The 17,905-nt window shown below is 37.2% G+C and overlaps 2 protein-coding genes across 5 annotated transcripts; both read left to right on the top strand.

Moving 5' to 3' along the window:
* Positions 1–3,262: 3,262 nt before the first annotated feature.
* On the top strand, positions 3,263–5,789 carry LOC120192599 (leucine-rich repeat extensin-like protein 2). Of its 3 annotated transcripts, XM_039195350.1 has the most exons (3): positions 3,263–4,848; positions 4,879–5,063; positions 5,118–5,789. In XM_039195350.1, the coding sequence occupies exons 1-3, from the start codon at positions 3,282–3,284 to the stop codon at positions 5,652–5,654; spliced, it is 2,289 nt and encodes a 762-aa protein (XP_039051281.1). In that variant the 5' UTR covers positions 3,263–3,281; the 3' UTR covers positions 5,655–5,789. The 3 variants fall into 3 exon arrangements, with proteins under 3 accessions (XP_039051281.1, XP_039051279.1, XP_039051280.1); XM_039195348.1 differs by having other exon boundaries at positions 4,879–5,789; XM_039195349.1 differs by having other exon boundaries at positions 3,263–4,853; positions 4,884–5,789.
* A 4,527-nt stretch (positions 5,790–10,316) lies between these two features.
* On the top strand, positions 10,317–17,045 carry LOC120192598. 2 transcript variants are annotated; one of them, XM_039195347.1, is made up of 9 exons: positions 10,317–11,428; positions 11,462–12,877; positions 12,960–13,064; positions 13,210–13,362; positions 14,352–14,515; positions 14,705–14,852; positions 15,146–15,268; positions 15,408–15,495; positions 16,451–17,045. In XM_039195347.1, the coding sequence occupies exons 1-9, from the start codon at positions 10,442–10,444 to the stop codon at positions 16,615–16,617; spliced, it is 3,351 nt and encodes a 1,116-aa protein (XP_039051278.1). In that variant the 5' UTR covers positions 10,317–10,441; the 3' UTR covers positions 16,618–17,045. The 2 variants fall into 2 exon arrangements, with proteins under 2 accessions (XP_039051278.1, XP_039051277.1); XM_039195346.1 differs by having other exon boundaries at positions 10,319–12,877; positions 16,451–17,043.
* The last annotated feature ends 860 nt before the right edge of the window (positions 17,046–17,905 follow it).

The following is a 17,905-nucleotide window of genomic DNA, read 5'->3' as shown; positions in this document are numbered from 1 at the left end:
GAGTCAAATTTTATTAAACTTATTGAATGTTTACTTATAATTATTTATAATATTATAATAAATGTTGATTTCAATTTAAACAATTCAAAAATTAACTAACTGATATGAATTGATTAAAATAAATTAAATAATTTGAAACTAAATATTTTTTTTCTAAAAAAAATTGAGTTATGTTCGCTTTCAAGGTTTTTAGTGAGTGGAGTGACGAGTTCAAATTGCTTCTCTCATTACTGAGAAGGAAGGAGCTGGTACACAAACGCGGTTTCATTTGCAAAGGAAAAGAGATTCGATATCAAAAATCGTGCAGCCAATTTACATTTTACAACCAATGGCTTTGACTCCTCTGGCAATGGCAATTATGTATATGCAGATCTGCCTCCCAGCTTCTATTTACACCAATATTAATTACCTTGCTTTTTCATTTTCACTATTTGGAAAACATAACTGCAAAATTATATTTATATTAATTTTTAAAATTTATTTTATAGATTATATTAAAAAGAATATTTATAAATGATTTTGGACACAAATTATGTGATCTTAGTGGCTAAATGGTTGAGAGTATTTCGAACATATTTTATCTTGTAATCACCTCAATCTAAAAAATACAAAAGAAGCAAAGATAGACCAAATGATTTATCTAAATTTACTATACATAAATATATGGAAAATGAATTCAATAATAAAAATAAGGAATACTTTGTTTTAATCATAATTGAAAAAAAAATAATTAAATAATAATTAAACTAAATCCACTTGCTGACATCCTCCTCTCATGGTTGCAACTATTTGTTCAAATCAAAAAGGATAAATTGTTCACGACAGACGAACTCATCTTGTTTTCATCAACATTATGATTATTATTATTATATCTTAAAAATTCACTATACACTTGCATTCATTTCAGAAACTAAAATGAATCTAATAAAATTATTTAATTTCTCAAAAATATATCCGAATAATCACGATATTATATTAGATTTTTTCTATAATGTTAATATTACAATAGCACATTCAAATTACTAATAACTGAACATAAATTATATCACCTTTCAATTACTTTATTTGTGGCTTGAGTTAACTTATTATGTATTCTTACATTCACTTCAAAGATCACTAATGCATGAGATGAATTAGAAATATTTCTAACTTATTTCATAATATTGTTTCTACCTGATCAAATTTGAAACAAATTTCGTAATCTATGCGATATTCTCACATCAAGATTAATATACTCTATTTTAAATTACTTAACAAATATATAAAAAAAATAAAATTTAAATACCAAAATCATGAAAAATAAATCTTCATATGCAATAATGATGACCTCCCTTATACATGATTGCAAATCATTAAATTTGGACCGTCTTATAAAATCTAATTTGCTTGCCACCAACTTCAACCGATTTATAGTATACGTGCTTGACATGACCAATAAAATGACAGTTCCACTTTACATTATGCCAATTGCTCAATGTCTAATTTACATGAATGCCTATTCATTTGAATTTATCATTAAATTTATATTACATACAATCTATTATTATTAAGGTTCAATTATACTATTGATCCTCAAAGTACCACTTTTCTATTATTTTAGTAACCAAACTATTTTTCGACAAATTTAATCATTAACATTGACATTATGTTTTTTTTTCTATTTTGATCACTGACAATAAAATTTCTATTCAGTTTTAATGTATAGTGATGTGATCTAATATAATAATAGTATTAATCTCCAAAAGTTATACAATTTATTTATTTGATCCTAGTTCAAAATAATTTAATAAAATTAACTCCCCAATAAAATAATGGCACATGTGATAAACTTTTCAGTAAAAATGAAGAAAATACAAATGGACTTGGGAGGGATCAAAACCCAGACTTAGGGTAAAACCATTGCTTAATCATTGGGTCAAGCTAAACAATTGTTACATGATTGACAAAAATAATATTTAGGTTAAACTATGATTCAAACTTATTATTAAGAAAAATATATATTGATTTAGGAAATATTATACTTAGGGCCTAGAATAACTCAACCACTAGACCACCTTATATAATTGTTATATGATTGATAGAAATAATATGTTAATTAATATATTGTTGAAATTAATTATATATTTGAATTATTAAAACAATGTTTGAGAAATTAATAAAAAATATTAAAATAAATTTCTCGTATTTTATATTCGACAATTGAATTATTGCAATGAATTTAAAGATAATATTTAATGATTTAAAAAATAAATCTCAAACTAGTAGTATATTAAATGTATATAAAATCTAAAATATTTTTTATATCTCTTTATTCTATCGAATAAAAATATTTTTTATTAATATAGAGTCAAGTTAAGGTTGAATTTTTAATTCAAATTTAAGACAGACATGGATCAAATAAAAAATTTCAATATCTAAATCAAAATCAAGGCCTAAAATGTTGACTCATATAGTTTTGTGTCCATTCTTAATATTAACAATTATTAGAATTCGAGTCCTACTATCAATTTCAGTAAATGAAAAAAAATGGTTGTCCCTTGTTCTCATATGTAATGGGGTAGGAGGAGGTAAGATAGTAGGTTGCCTCCAAACACTATGTTGAAAGCAACTTCCGTAGGAGACCTCCAACACTAGGTAGGATAGTAAATGAGTTGTCTATAAATCACATTTCATAGTCTTTAACGAGATTGGTACAATATGATCTGATTCTAAACATAACTTGTTTTAGATACAAAATATATTTTAAGTAACTGAAATAATTAAAGTTAAAACTTTACAAAACTGAAAAAGAAAGCAAAGAATGCACAGGTGTGCATCCCATGTTTCCAAACTAGTTTGACTCTTCTCCGATTGCAACGCGCATTGCTTTGCTTGCTTGGATGGAAGAAGAATCCAATCTAATGCCGGCCTGTAATTTTAAGAGACGTGCCACCATGTCACCATGTTCTTTGTTCTCTGTAATTTTAGTTTAAAATAATTATAGTTACATTTACACAGGCGACACAAGTAGTGTGGAAATTCATCATTTCAAAGTTTGGTTAATCAATAAACTAATCAACTACTCAATCCAACAAATACAGTAAAAGATTTAATAAAATAATAATAACTAAAAATAGAAGGCCAAAAAGGTGAAAATAAAATCCAGGGTTTACAATTATTATGCTTTATAAAGCAAACCATGTGGATACAGGTTTTTGCTCAGAACATTAACATATGGCACAATCGCTCATCTCCATGTGATCTATTCTTTTCTCTCTGTTCATTGTTGTGCAAAACTGCAAATGTCTCCTTTCTTTTGCTTTCTTATTGGTCTTGTGTTAGTTTCTACTTCCGTTGTGTCGGCAGCCGATGAGGTGGATCCGAGTTTAAGGTTCGAGAATCCGAGGCTTCGTGAAGCATACATTGCTTTGCAAGCTTGGAAATCTGCCATATTTTCGGACCCGTTTAACTTCACGGCCAACTGGAATGGCTCTGATGTGTGTTCTTATATGGGAATCTATTGCGCTCCCTCTCCTTCAAATCCTAAAATCAGAGTTGTTGCCGGTATTGATCTTAATCATGCCGACATCGCCGGTTACCTCCCTCCGGAGCTCGGTCGCTTGACCGATCTCGCGCTCTTTCACCTTAACTCCAACCGGCTTTGTGGCATTGTCCCGACCAGTTTCCGCCGGTTGAAGCTGCTTCATGAGCTTGATTTGAGCAACAACCGATTTGTTGGCAAGTTCCCCAATGTGGTTCTCTCGTTGCCTGGTTTGAAGTACTTGGATCTTCGGTTCAATGAGTTCGAAGGGTCGGTTCCCTCGAAGCTATTCGACAAGGAACTGGATGCGTTGTTTTTGAACGACAACAGGTTCAGATTTGGTATTCCTGAGAACCTGGGGAACTCTCCTGTTTCGGTTCTTGTCTTTGCTAACAACGATCTCGGAGGTTGTATTCCTGGAAGCATTGGGATGATGGGCAAAACGTTGAATGAAATCATCCTCATGAACGACAATCTTACCGGATGTTTGCCTCCGCAGATCGGGATGCTTAAGGAAGTTACTGTTTTTGATGTCAGCTTCAATCATCTCCAGGGATCTTTACCGTCTACAATTGGAAATATGAGGAGCTTAGAGCAGCTGGATGTTGCTCACAATGGCTTCACGGGTGTGATTCCGGCCACCGTGTGCCAGCTTTCCAGGTTGCAGAACTTTACTTATTCTTTTAACTATTTCACTGGAGAACCACCCAGTTGTTCGGCGATATCTGGCGCAGAGGTGGCGAATGGTACTATGAACTGTATTCCTGGAAAAATGGATCAGAGATCTTCCGGGGAATGCTCTTCGGATGCTGCTAGACCTGTGGACTGCAGCAAGTTTAAATGTAATGGTGGTGGAAGTTCCAGAGGGGGAGGTGGTGAAAGCTCACCGCCGCCAAAAAGGAGTCATGCTCCACCAACGCCGCGTCAATCTAGTTCACCGAAGTGGTTTAGGAATTCCCCGCCACCACCTTCTTCTAAGTCTTCGCCTTCCAGTAGATCACATCCTCCACCACCACCATCATCCCAGTCTTCACCAATGCCTTCTTATAATTCCCCGCCGTCACCGCCACCACCGAAGTACTCTCATGTTTCAACTCCACCGCCTCCAACTCAAAGAACATCACCAAAGACGCATCTTCCGCCGCAACCTCCGCCTGTTCACTACGAGCCTGCACGCTCTCCACCTCCAATGGTACAACCACCTGCACCAACCCCATCAGGCCATTACTATAACACTCCACCACCAAGCCATTACCACAATACACCACCCTCACCACCAGTAGAACAACCAACTCCATCAGGGCATTACTATAATAATCCACCACCACCACCGGCATCGCCAAACAATCAATACAACACACCGCCTTCGCCGCCGCCACCAACAAAGAATACATCACCAATTACCCATTATGCACCACCTCCTCCCCCACCGGCTTATTATGTTCCCACGCCCAGTCATTCATCGCAGCCACCGCCGCCACCTCAAGGTCAGTATTTCCCACCTCCATCAACGGGGCGGCAAGCAAGCCCCCCTCCACCTCCGTCAACTAATGAACATCAGTCTCCGCCTCTACCAGTAGAATACCATCCACCACCACCATCTTACGAGCATCAGTCTCCACCTCCACCAGCAGAATACCATCCACCACCGTCATCTTATGAGCATCAGTCTCCACCTCCCCCAGTAGAATACCATCCACCACCGTCATCTTATGAGCATCAGTCTCCACCTTCACCAGTAGAATACCATCCACCACCGTCATCTTCTGAGCATCAGTCTCCACCTCCACCAGTAGAATATCATCCACCACCCAAGGAGTCATGTCATACTACCCCTCCTCCACCGCCACCGCCGCCAGGATGCACAACTCCCGTATCAGCACCACCGCCCTCGCCAAGCCAACACTCAACTCCACCATATTCACCAACACCCGATCATCACTATTCACAACCATCTCCACCGTCCCCACAGCATCAAAGCCCTCCACCAACCCACTATGCATATACATCCCCGCCGCCGCCGCCTCCATCGCCATCTCCTCCACCGCCACCCTCATATGAAAACACACCACTTCCACCGATCAGAGGAGTATCATACGCTTCTCCTCCTCCGCCGGTTATTCCCTACTACTAAAGTATTGCTTTTTCGCGCCATTGAGTTGTAATTCAAAATTCTTGTGGCGCAACCATGAGTAGATGGCCTGTTAAATTGTGTGTTTTTTTGTTGAACTATTTTTCCCCATAAATATCTAATAATTTATTTCATTTCCTCTGTATTGTTCTGCTAATATATGTGATATACAGGCAATGGTTTGATCATCTTATGTATAATTCATAGACATATATATATATATTGATTCAATCAGAAATGACCGCAACTTTTCTCACAAATAGCTAGTCACAAGACGACATGTTTTTTTCTCTTGTCACGGACTTGGATTCAATTCTTTGCGTTGGGACACTTAAAGGTTTTGCTGTTAATTATAGAAATAATGATAATAATGATGTGTGGTAGGGATGAGAAAGGGACGGTTTTATGTATTTGGATTGATTTGGTAGTAAAAGCATTTGATGGTTCTTGTTGGTACTTATAGCATAACAACAACAAAATGAAGTGTCCGACATTATTAAGCACATGGTATGCATCTGATGTGAGATGGAAGGTTAGTGGGTCAGCAGAACAAAGGTTGATGGCGCCGTACCTCCGGATCTGAGACGCGGAGAGAGGTTGATTTTAGTTGTGAGTTTTGGATTTTATGCCACCACCTCTCCCCATTAAGAAATATGTAATATTTGTAGGATTTTCCGTCAGTTACTGTCAATACTCGCCCTATAGGAATTTTCCTTTCTCTTTTTCCAACAAAAGGATTTTTCTTTTCCTTTCTCATAGCACAACACTCAGTCACTCATATATGCGCTTAAAATATCTCCCTGCATAGGTTTTATGCCACCACTAGTGATTCTGGGTTATATCAAAAGAGTGAACCACTTGCAATCACCGCAAACCACTGTCTTTCTTGTTGAGCATTAACAAAATTTTAGTATCAAGAGAAAATTAGATTTGAAAGATAGTCTCTATAATAGATTTTCATAAAATTTAATTCAAATTAATCGATTGATATGTCGGATCACTATAATACTAAGAAAAAGTTGAAGGGCTTGAATCCATGAAAATGAAATTTTAGGTTCAATCTGCTCGATGGGCTTAATCTAGTGATCCAATTGAGGAGAGTTCTTAATTCTTATTACGTTTGGAGCATAATATTCATATTTGAAAAGAACAAACCTAATTAGCTGCAAGAATTTTGATGAATTGATTAGACCAAAAAACAAAACAAATAAAATTCAATCCAAAATCGACATGAAAACTGTCAAATGCAAATTGTGTACATTAATTGGATGTTCTTCTATTATTGTTGTTAAAACGTAGAGCATTCTCAAATGAAGACCTGATCAAGAGAGCGCCTCTACTGCTGCAAATCACATTCACATCATGTGTCCTTGAGCTTGAAGTTGAACTCCTCCTTGGAGGAAACACCACATGCTCTTCTATTCCATCTTCCGCCAACAACATCGACCTACTATCTACTATCGACCGATATGATCAATCTTCTTCTCGTCATCCTTAGCTTCCACACACGTCACCCCTCAGCATCTTTTCACTTTCAACTTCACTAGACTTGGACACCCTTCTCCCACTGTATTGATTCCGGTATCAGAGATAGGGCAGTTCTTAATGCACAGCTTCTCCAGAGCGTTAAACTTAGCGCCGATGAATTGCATCTCCGGGTCCCTCACGGATTAGGTATTACAAAGCGCCATTCTTTCGAGATTTTGGCAGCCTGTAGTCAGGGCATTGAGGGAGATGACAGTGATGGGCACTCCTATGAGTACAATCTCTTGAAGGCCAGAGCATTTGATTGCAATAGACAAGAAGCTGTCCTCGTTGATTGCCTGACTTCCGAACCTGCTCCACGCATCGATGTGGAGCTTCCGGAGTTTCCTGCAGGAGTTAGAGATGGCAGTCAATCCGTGATCCGTGCAATCGGTGGCCCTGCTGAGGTAGAGTACCTGAAGGCGAGGACAGGAGCGGGAGATTGCAACAAGGCCTGGATCTCCCATTTGCACATTATCCATTTGTATCTCCACAATGCTAGTACTAGTAGACTGAAGGCTCTGCAGCACCGAATCCCAGTTTCCCGAACTCATACACACAATAAGGGTCTCGAGGATCTGAGCGGACGAGCACAGAAGTGGAATGAAAAGTCGAGCACTATGAAGATCCTTGATGCACAACCTCTTGAGCTTAGCATAACCATAGCAATCGTTGGCGTTCGATTTGGCGTTGAAATAGGATTGATGTTGTTCTTCTTGGTGTTGCAATGACAAAAGAGTGGTTTAGGCGCCAAGCTTGCGGAGGCGCTTTAGTGTGAAGTCTCTAAGAGAAGGGCAGTTTCGAAGAAGAGAAACAATGCCTTTGCTTCCAATCCCACACGAAGCAAAAGAGGGTTTACTGAGCAGAGGTGGATGGTGCAAGGAATGCAAGGAGACCGTTGTCGGTAACGTCGACGCAGCCCTTCAGCTTAAGCTTCTTTAAAGAAGGCAGCAAGGTCGGAATGCGAGCCAAGGCATCATCGTCTACGCTAATGAGCTTGCGGGAGCATTTGAGGGAGAGGACCGAGACTGACCTGAAACGAGCGAAAAGTGAACGGAACCCAAGAGAAATCTCGGAACGAGAAGCCAAGACGAGACGTTGCCTTGACTTGGAATTCACATGGTTCCAACAATTGCACACGAGTGAGCAGTTGTTCCTGTCATGACAGCCCAGCTTACCGAATATCAACGCCAAGCACTCGTCGGGTAATGCCAGTGACAGATCTCCACTATGACGGAAAGAAGAGGAAGAAGAGCCTTGACCCATTAATAGGCCTTATTCGAAGTTTATTCTTTACAAATATTTGCACCAGATTAACCATAAGAAATGAATTTTGGTCGGCTTATTCATTAAAGATACAAAAAACCAGCAACAAGGGTATCGAGAAGGTTGGCTAGTTCAACGGCGGAAGCGATACATGGTCGTGTTGGAAACAGTGAAAGGGAAAGAGACGAGTGATGAGCATTGCAGATGAGCACTTAATGTAGTAAAATGATTAATGGATATCGATAAACACCAGCTAAGCATAGCAGATGAGCACTTAATGTAGTAAAATGAGTAATGCCGGGGGGCATTGTTTTAACAACAATATATCACATTATATGGGATAAAAGCATCTCATTTCATTCCAACTCCAAATGAACTCATCGTTGTTGAAAGAGGGTGTCTGGATTTGATACGGGTGAGACCGAATCTCAGGTGGGTCGCCGGAAAACCATCACCGAAGAGAGAGGGGAGCTTAAAAGAAACCCAAAAATTACAGACAGTAAGTTTCTTTCCATCAAAAGATTACTTGTTTTCTTATTTTTGGTTTTGTTTGATTTTTCAATGGCGAAGCCACCAAAAACGGCAAGCAAAGCGGGACGCCATGTTTTTCTAACAAAACAACCTCAGTCGTTGTCCGGAGATTGGGGAATGGATCGACTAAACTCACCTGTGTATATAGCAGACGAATCTAGGCAAAATCTACTCAATAAAATGCCAATAGATACATGTTATTGTTTAACACAAATTTCATCAATATTTTGAGCGGGTGGCACGAATCTAACGGTTATATTTAAATGGTCTAATTTTTCTTTACTCCCTCTAGAGTTGTGAATTTAGTCCATTTTTAATATGACATCTTTACTTCTATGTTTTTTTAAAATATGAAATTTCAATTATTATTAAATTTTCAAAAAAAGTATAAAATAATAAAGAGCTAATGTTATATATATATATATATATATGAGAAATAGGGTAAACTACCTATTTAGTAATCCATCTATTACTTAATTTTTGTTCTGGTCACATAATTATTATTATTTTTTAAAATCATATCTAACTTTATATTTTTGTTATGTTTTGATAGTAGGTCATTAAAAATTAAAAATATTAGGTGTAATTATGAAAAGAATAATAGTTTGATAATTAAAACATAAATTGAATAATAAATAGATAATGAGATAAGTAGTTTGCCCTAAAAATAACAGATTTTGCCTAATTCGTCTGTTATATAAACAGGGAAAGAAAGTGAGTCCACGCGCAATTGTAAGCGGGTGTAAATAAAAAAGTGAAAAAAGAAGGAAGGAGTGAGATGGTTGTGCCACGTGGGCCAGGAACATGCGTAGAGACTTGGCAGTTGGCATTATTCCAATCATTTTACTTCAATCTCATATGATATGCCCATGCTATGTCCTTCTTCTTCCTCCATGTGACCCTCGCCTTCGCCGTTTATTTTCTCTTCCCCCCAACTCTTCTTCCTTTATCTTCTTTCCTCTTTAGATTAACCCCATATTTATTCATTCTTTATCCTTTGATCAATAACAAGCATCACCCAATTGATGAGGGAGAGATAAAATAGAATGAAAAAGGGTCCAAATCTTCTTATTTTGGCGATTCCCATTTTCCGGGTACTTTTTTTCTCTCTAAAGCTTTGTCTTTAATTTCTTTCCGTCTCAAACTGATTTGGGTTTCTTTTATTGAATCTGGAAACTTCTAAATTAGGAAGCTTTTTGCTGGGTTTTCATTTCAGCTGTTGTTGATGGATTTAGTTGAGTGGTAGCTTTGTTTTTTTTTTATTATGCGGATTCATTCTATACTCTTCTTACGATTTCTCGGTAGGTTAATTTTAGAGATTTGATGATTTCTGGTGCTCCTTTTTTTTTGAGTTATCGGATGGAGAATCAATCTTTTCTTGGTGTTAAGATCAGTGAATTTGTATGATTCCACTTTGGTTAGAGTTCACCACACTGTTAAACTACATGGTGTGAGCTGGAGATTGTCTCATGTGTAATAAAGGAAAAGTTGATCAACAACAACATACTAATCAAGTTGTGTTTTCCATGGATTCAACTTCATCAACCCCGGCATCTGCCTTGGCTCCCTCCACCCCTGGTCCCAATGACGAAATCCCGCGTATAAAATTCTTGTGTAGCTTCTTAGGTAGCATTTTGCCTCGACCCCAAGATGGGAAGTTGAGGTACGTTGGTGGAGAAACGCGAATCGTAAGCGTTCCCAGAGATATAAGTTACAAGGAATTGATGAGTAAGATGAGGGAGCTTTATGATGGAGCAGCAGCTCTGAAATATCAGCAGCCAGATGAGGATCTTGATGCTTTAGTGTCAGTTCTGAATGATGACGATGTGATTAACATGATGGAAGAGTATGAGAAGTTGGGTTCAGTTGATGCCTTCACTAGGCTTAGGATATTTTTGTTCCCAAATCCTGACCAAGATGGTTCATCACACTATGTTGATGGGGATGACAGGGAGACTGAGAGGAGGTATGTGGATGCTTTGAACAGTTTAAATGAGGGCTCTGATTTCAGGAAGAGTGACTCGCCTGTGATGGCTCCAGTTTTCGATGATTTTCATTTAGTAGAACAATTCTTCAACAGTATGAGTATTGATGCTGGCCTTCATAGTCAGAGGAGTGGCGAGATGTTTATGCCACCTTATAACTTGCATCATCTTACTATTCCTCGTATGGGGTCTGGGCAACTCCAGCAACCAGTTCCTCAGAGATACAATGAAATGGAAGGTCTTTGGAGTCCTGCTTACTATTCTCCAAGACAAGCTGGACATCATGATCCTCGAACTCCATCAGAGTTTCCAGTTTCACCATCCACTCGTTACCGAGTACCGTTTACAGACGGACAAGACAAATGCTTGGATCAAATGCCAGAAGATTATGTGCGGCAGAAATTAAATCATCATCTTCAATTCGAACACCAGCCACAGTTTTCAGATAATGTATCATGGATGCCAACTGGAGCTATTTCTGGTGATAAGGCTGGTGTTTTTCCTGCTAACATGCTTCACGGTCATGGTGTATATGAGGGGAAAACCATCTGCGAGCACTGTAGGGCTACTTTCAGTAGGAATCAACCACAACTTTTGGAGCATTCCAACATGGGAAAGAGTGGACCTCAGGTTAATAGTCCATGTGAGTGCCCCCCAAACCAGGAAGCTTTCATGTTGAATGCGGATGGAAAATTGCATCATGTGACTGATCCCATTTCTCCTTATGGTGAAGCACAGAATTATGAAAGAGGGATGGTTTTGCAGCACCAACTGAAACCTCGTCTTGAGGAACTGAGAAATCATGTACATGGAGCTGGAAGGTTGAATGACCATTACGTTCTTGATGGTGCTGGCATGAATTTACCACTTGGGCATGCTACTTTAGCTGATGGCCATCATCTGCCCTCAAATTATGTTCCTCGCCGAACTGGATCAGAATTTGGGAATGAAGCATTTCATGATCAAACCTTGGTTGCTTCTACCCACATGCACACTCCTCTTGAAGAACGTGGAGTCCACTATGGGAATTACCCTTGCCCATATGGAGGAGATAATATTTACCACTCGTCACATGGACATGTACATGTACATGCACAATCTTTATGGCGAAATGTGCAGAGCCCAACTCATGGTGCCCCTCCTTATGAAGCATCTGGCTTACCCCAGCAAGTAAGTACTGCAGTTAATTCAGCATTTTTTAAGGGTCTGGCAGAAGGTAGTGCAAGGCTTTGTGTTGCAACAGATAATCAAAATCCTTGGGTCGAGTCCTCACAAAAGATGCTAGGTTTTGATGCGACTGCTGTTCAAGAAAATGCTTATGGCCATGCTCTCAAGGTGATCGTTGGTCCTCATGGTCAGGAAACTCAACACCCTGTTACTATAGAATCAGATCAATGCCCACAAGACGCATTAAATTTTGCCCCTTCCACAGAACATGCTCTAAAAGATCAGCATTCAACTTTAATCCATGATAAATCTGTTTCCAGTAACAACCCAGAACCACAAGATGATTCCAATGCTACAGGAGCATTGAGGACTGAGGACAAACATGTTCCCATGGAAGATAAAGGAGTAAATCATGATGCAAAGATTGGAAAATCTGATTTTCCAAATATGTGTTGTCTGGAGCAAAATAAGATTACTGAAAATTTAGCATCGATTGAACATAGCAATTCAAATTTTCAAGAAATTGCTGTAAAGGGTGATGAGCCTGAAAAACCTGGTGAAAGAGACCCTAGTGCTGCTGAAAATTCGAAGCTTTCTGTAAATCGTATGAGTTTCATACCAGAGTTTGTTGCTTCAGTTAAAAAAACAGCTTTAGAAGAGGTTGAAGAAGTGAAAGTCAAAGTTGAATATGGTGCCTCCATGAAGCATGATGCAGTTGAAAATGAAGCTGCTGCGGATGAACCTGAATCAGTGGTGAGATTGAAGAAAATTTCTTCACTTCAAAACATCTTGCAGTGTTTTGTTTTTATCTTTCTAATATCAGTTTTCCCTCTAGAATGCCCATGCCGAGTTAGAATTGGATTATGATAATGACAACATGTCCCCTTCCAAAATAGAGCCGACAAAAGCTGAGGAAGAAGCAATTGCAAGAGGCTTACAGGTCATTATTCTCTTTTCATTTTAACAGATTAACTCTTTTTGTTTCTTTTTCCCCACTAGCAGTTCTTAAGATCATTGAATTCTTACATTGTCTACACATGTTACCATTATATATATATATATATATATATATATATACTCCTCAGACTATTAAAAACGATGATCTAGAGGATATCCGAGAATTAGGCTCCGGAACATATGGGGCAGTTTATCATGGCAAGTGGAAAGGTTCTGATGTAGCTATTAAGAGAATAAAAGCCAGCTGCTTTGCAGGGAGGCCTTCTGAAAGAGAACGTTTGGTAATAACTATTTGCACATTTTCCTTTTATGAAGATTTGGTTGCTTATCCTTGAAATACAATGTTGCTTGATGGTCAGGGTTAAACAATGCTTCCCCTGATATGTCTTGTATGTCATTGTTGCAATGGTGTTTGTTTAACCATATAGAAAACTTTAAAGGGATATTCCACAGTAAGAAAAGTGAGTTGGTTAGAAGTTAAAAGGAGGAAGAAACAAATTTAATGTTTCTTACAACTTTTCCTTTTCCAATTATTGCACAATGGCTAAATGATGAGTGCTTTTATTCCTTGAAGAATGAACATAGATGTTGTTTCGCATGGTATGACAGTAGCTTCTTTTTAACTTTAAAGGAAAAAGTAAAAATTATGCAACTTTTGATTGCTTTTCTATGCCTGTACTCAAGGCTTGAAATGCCTTGTAAAGCTTCAATTATTTCCAAAAGGCAAGAGGGAAGATTTTAAGAAAAACTCTTATAAATAGATTAAATAGAAGCAATTCAGATGGCGAATCATATGTTGGAAATTTTTATTTCTATTTATGACATGATAAGAGGTATCTTATAATTGCTTAGCAGTAATTAACTTTCTGAGCTGCATCCTGTCAATTGTTTACTCTTCATCATTTTGTTTGAGAGATCTTATTATCACTACAGAGAGAGTTCTTAGTTGCTCTTATGTTTTTTTGTCCCATCATATGTGTAGAAAGAAGCCAAGATTAGGAGTCTAATTCATCTTAGAAGTCTGTTTTATTTGTAATTTTATCGATACTTTACAATCAATCTTTATTTTCTTAGGAGATAAGGGATAGGAGGAAGAGAAACCTAGTAGGAATCTAACTTTTAGCTCATAACCTATCAAATAATGTTTTTCTATTTTGAGGAGATATACGATCAAGAGAACATTTTTTTCTTTTCAAGAGCTCTCGTGATATATACATTTAGGTTTCTCATATGTTGATTGATATCAAACTCTATTTTTGTGCTGCTCTAGATTGCGGATTTCTGGAAAGAAGCTTTGATATTGAGTTCTTTACATCATCCGAATGCTGTTTCTTTCTATGGTATAGTTCGTGATGGTCCGGATGGATCCTTAGCTACTGTTACTGAATTCATGGTTAATGGATCCTTGAAGCAATTTTTACGGAAGAAAGACAGGTAACCATGTTAATATCCAATTGTTCAGTTGCCTTTTGAGCATCTTTACTGCAGTTTGTTTCGGAATTAATGTTGTTTGCATGCGGTTGTTTGCCTTAACATGCATCCCTTTTGTTTCATAGCAGATTAAACAAGCTAGAATGCAATATGTTCTTAATTAATGTGTGACATGATAATGTTATTGAGCAGGACTATTGATCGTCGTAAGAGACTCATCATAGCCATGGATGCTGCATTTGGAATGGAGTATTTGCATGGAAAGAACATTGTACATTTTGATTTGAAATGTGAAAATCTGTTGGTAAATATGAGAGATCCACAGCGTCCAGTGTGCAAGGTATGTCGTCTTTTAAATTGTTTCTAGAACTAAAACTTTAAGATGGCTCTGCACATGGAGAAGAGAAAAAGGGGTGGGGGATTGTTTAGTAAACTTTTGTTCTTCCAGAGTTCCTTGAAAACTCTGGATGTTATTGTCACCTTGTTGCAATTTCTTTTATAGTGGAAGCTTGGTATGAGTTTCAGCTTTAGCGTAGGCTTTTTTAATATATTTTCTTTCAAGCATATTACTATCAGTCTTCCTATAACAACCAATGGAGTTGGAACTCATGCAATGCAAGCGTACCTTTTTAGATTGGTGATTTAGGCTTGTCAAAGGTCAGACAGCATACATTAGTTTCTGGAGGGGTTCGTGGAACTCTACCGTGGATGGCACCTGAGCTTTTGAGTGGTAAAAGTAACATGGTCTCTGAAAAGGTAATACTATATACCGAGTGTAAAAAATCGAGGGACAAATGCCAGTTGTTTTGAACCTGAGTTATTTGTTTCCTTTGCTGCGTAAGGTTTATTTGGCCAGATTAACTTATTTCGTGTTTCATCTATGTCTGTGAGTCAGATTGATGTCTACTCTTTTGGGATCGTCATGTGGGAGTTACTTACTGGCGAAGAACCATATGCCGATATGCATTGTGCTTCTATAATTGGTAAGTGTCACAAACTCTTACGAGGTTCATTTCTCCAATTCCATTCATGGAGAACATACTTGGTTGCACTCTTGCATGCATGCTCAAAAGAAAATGGGGATGGAGTTTATGAACACTTGGGGGCCGGGGGTAAGCATAGAGAGGAGTTTCTTGTTGGGAAATCTCTTATTAATGCCGAGTTTTTCTTTCTGTCTTTGCCTTGAGACTCGAAATGAAAGCTGATTAACTTCTGTTCTAAAATATCAATGTTTTCGTATATTCTTGTATAATTGGCACTACCCATCTGTTGTTGTTGAACCTTGAAACTTTTAGTACAGGATAAACAGAGTAGGGAGAGAAAAGAGAGGGGAAGAGACTGCTTCCAATATACAAATATGACAAAAGTCCTTGAAACATTACGTAAAAATCGCATCCATAACGCAACCCTAACCCTCCTTTCTGTAAAATGAGGGAAATCTCATAAGTAGTGCCTCAAAGTTTATCCTCCATCGTCGATTGTAAAAGCAGTGGCCTAATCAAAATGTTTGTATTATAAACTTCTAAAGTTCTAAAAATTCCAGCATTATTGAAGTATGGTTCTGTTGTTAGAGATTTTAGCATTGCTATTTGCTGATTAAGAAGCACCCAAAAGAGAATTAAGAAGGCGACTTCTGTTCATTTATTTGTTTTCTTTAGTTTGTAGGTCTCTGTCTGTCAAAGTTTCTTTTGTTTTCCTATATGAATTGATCTCTGTTTTTAAATTTTCTGAAAATAAGTTTTGTTATTTGACATGGAAGAGAAAATTAATGGATGGATGGATGAGAAAGGACTTGTAACTTTCTTCAATATAGTTTAGACTTTGAAGGATCTTTTCTGATTTGATGGTCTCTGTTCAACTTGTATGCATGTCCTTATATTGAGATGCTTAGCATGAACTCAGGTAATGGATTTTTAACTGCATTCTTTGAACATGCAGGGGGAATCGTAAACGACTCTTTACGTCCAGCAATACCAGTATGGTGTGATCCAGAGTGGAAGGCTTTGATGGAGCAGTGTTGGGCCTCTGATCCCGCAGACAGACCTTCGTTTTCAGAAATATCTCAGAAGCTGAGGAACATGGCCGCGGCTATAAATGTAAAATAAAGGCAAATCCGAAGCAAAGAATTTAACTTTCTCGCCATCATACTGGGAAAATAAATAATTAAATAAATAAAAGGAGCATTAATGCAGTTTAATGCCGTCTATTGGCTAATAATAAACTACTATATTATGCATATGCCACTGGTTCTAAAGAGTGCAAATATGTACACTGTGGCCTCTGGGAGACTTCATGATACGCCCGTGAAAGCTTTGCTCGAAATGGTTTCTTATGATCGTTATCGTGTTTCGACTTCCCCACTCAGGACTTTTGCTGTTCTGATAGCCATCAAAGCTGGCGGAACTGTGGGAGAATGCATCTGTCGTATGAGGTGGGGCTTCTTTTTTGTTTTCCTTTTCTTGATAAGATGCATATACATTTATGGTGAACCAATAATGTACATAGCTTAAGAACTAAGGCAAAGTGGTACGATTTTTTATTAATCAATTTTGCCCTTATTAACAAAGATCTGATATATATCCTGTATTTCTTTTTTCAGTTGTATATGATTTGAGCTTGTAAAGTTGGTTCTTTTTGTTTGTTAATTTTGGTTGTTGGAGAAAAGGCTCACACGGTCTACCTGCAATACTGAAAATAGCTCTAGTACCTGGGAATGGAATATACTCTCTTATAAAATCACTGATTGGTCAGTGGTGTATTATTTGTTTGTGATGATGTCATGGGAGAAGCCCAAAAAAAGTAAAGTAGGCAATGCTTTGCCATTTATACGAGATGGAGCTGTGAGATTAAAATTGCGTATGCATTAGTAGACAATTCTTTTTTTGTTTAAATATCGCATAAAGTGTAATATACGTTTAGATGTATTCAAAATTATTATTATTTAGATAATATTCATGTTAATTGAATTAAAATTGAATTAATAATTTTTATTAAATTTTGAATACGATAATATAAAATAGAATTATTTATATTAAGTTTTGCTGGTAAGATATAGAGTTTTGATAAATCAAATGCTTTAGAAAGATAATTGAAAGGCGAATTAGTACATAAAATTGTAATGATTTATTATTTTAAATATAAAATTAAAGCAGAGAGTACTGTATGCGGATGAATAACAATTTTATAATTATTTAAACGTTTAAAAATCTTTAGGTTTTGGATCATATAATATATGTTAATCATTATAATTATCTCAAGTGAATCTGATAGCGAAGTGAATAATATAAAAATTAAAAACAGATATATATATTTTAAAAGCGAATCATTAAATCAGGGTTGTGGAAGGTGGAACTCAAAACCACGTGAAAAGAAGATGAAGGGAGACCCAACCTC

Source organism: Hibiscus syriacus, unplaced genomic scaffold (genome assembly GCF_006381635.1).
Source record: "Hibiscus syriacus cultivar Baekdansim isolate YM2019G1 unplaced genomic scaffold, ASM638163v2 tig00116976_pilon, whole genome shotgun sequence".
In the NCBI taxonomy this organism is placed as follows: Eukaryota; Viridiplantae; Streptophyta; class Magnoliopsida; order Malvales; family Malvaceae; genus Hibiscus; species Hibiscus syriacus.
Note: the sequence above shows the minus strand (reverse complement) of the source record. Positions and strands in the feature narration are given on the sequence as shown.

What these genes read in the sequence shown, in the direction of transcription:
- LOC120192599 (XM_039195348.1), top strand. Translation starts at nt 3,282, where the DNA reads ATGTCTCCTTTCTTTTGCTTTCTTATTGGTCTTGTGTTAGTTTCTACT. An exon ending in CTATAATAATCCACCACCAC is followed by an intron (nt 4,849 to 4,878) that starts CACCGGCATCGC and finishes ATCAATACAACA; the next exon opens with CACCGCCTTCGCCGCCGCCA.
- LOC120192598 (XM_039195346.1), top strand. Translation starts at nt 10,442, where the DNA reads ATGTGTAATAAAGGAAAAGTTGATCAACAACAACATACTAATCAAGTT. An exon ending in CAATTGCAAGAGGCTTACAG is followed by an intron (nt 13,065 to 13,209) that starts GTCATTATTCTC and finishes TATACTCCTCAG; the next exon opens with ACTATTAAAAACGATGATCT. An exon ending in TTTTTACGGAAGAAAGACAG is followed by an intron (nt 14,516 to 14,704) that starts GTAACCATGTTA and finishes GTTATTGAGCAG; the next exon opens with GACTATTGATCGTCGTAAGA.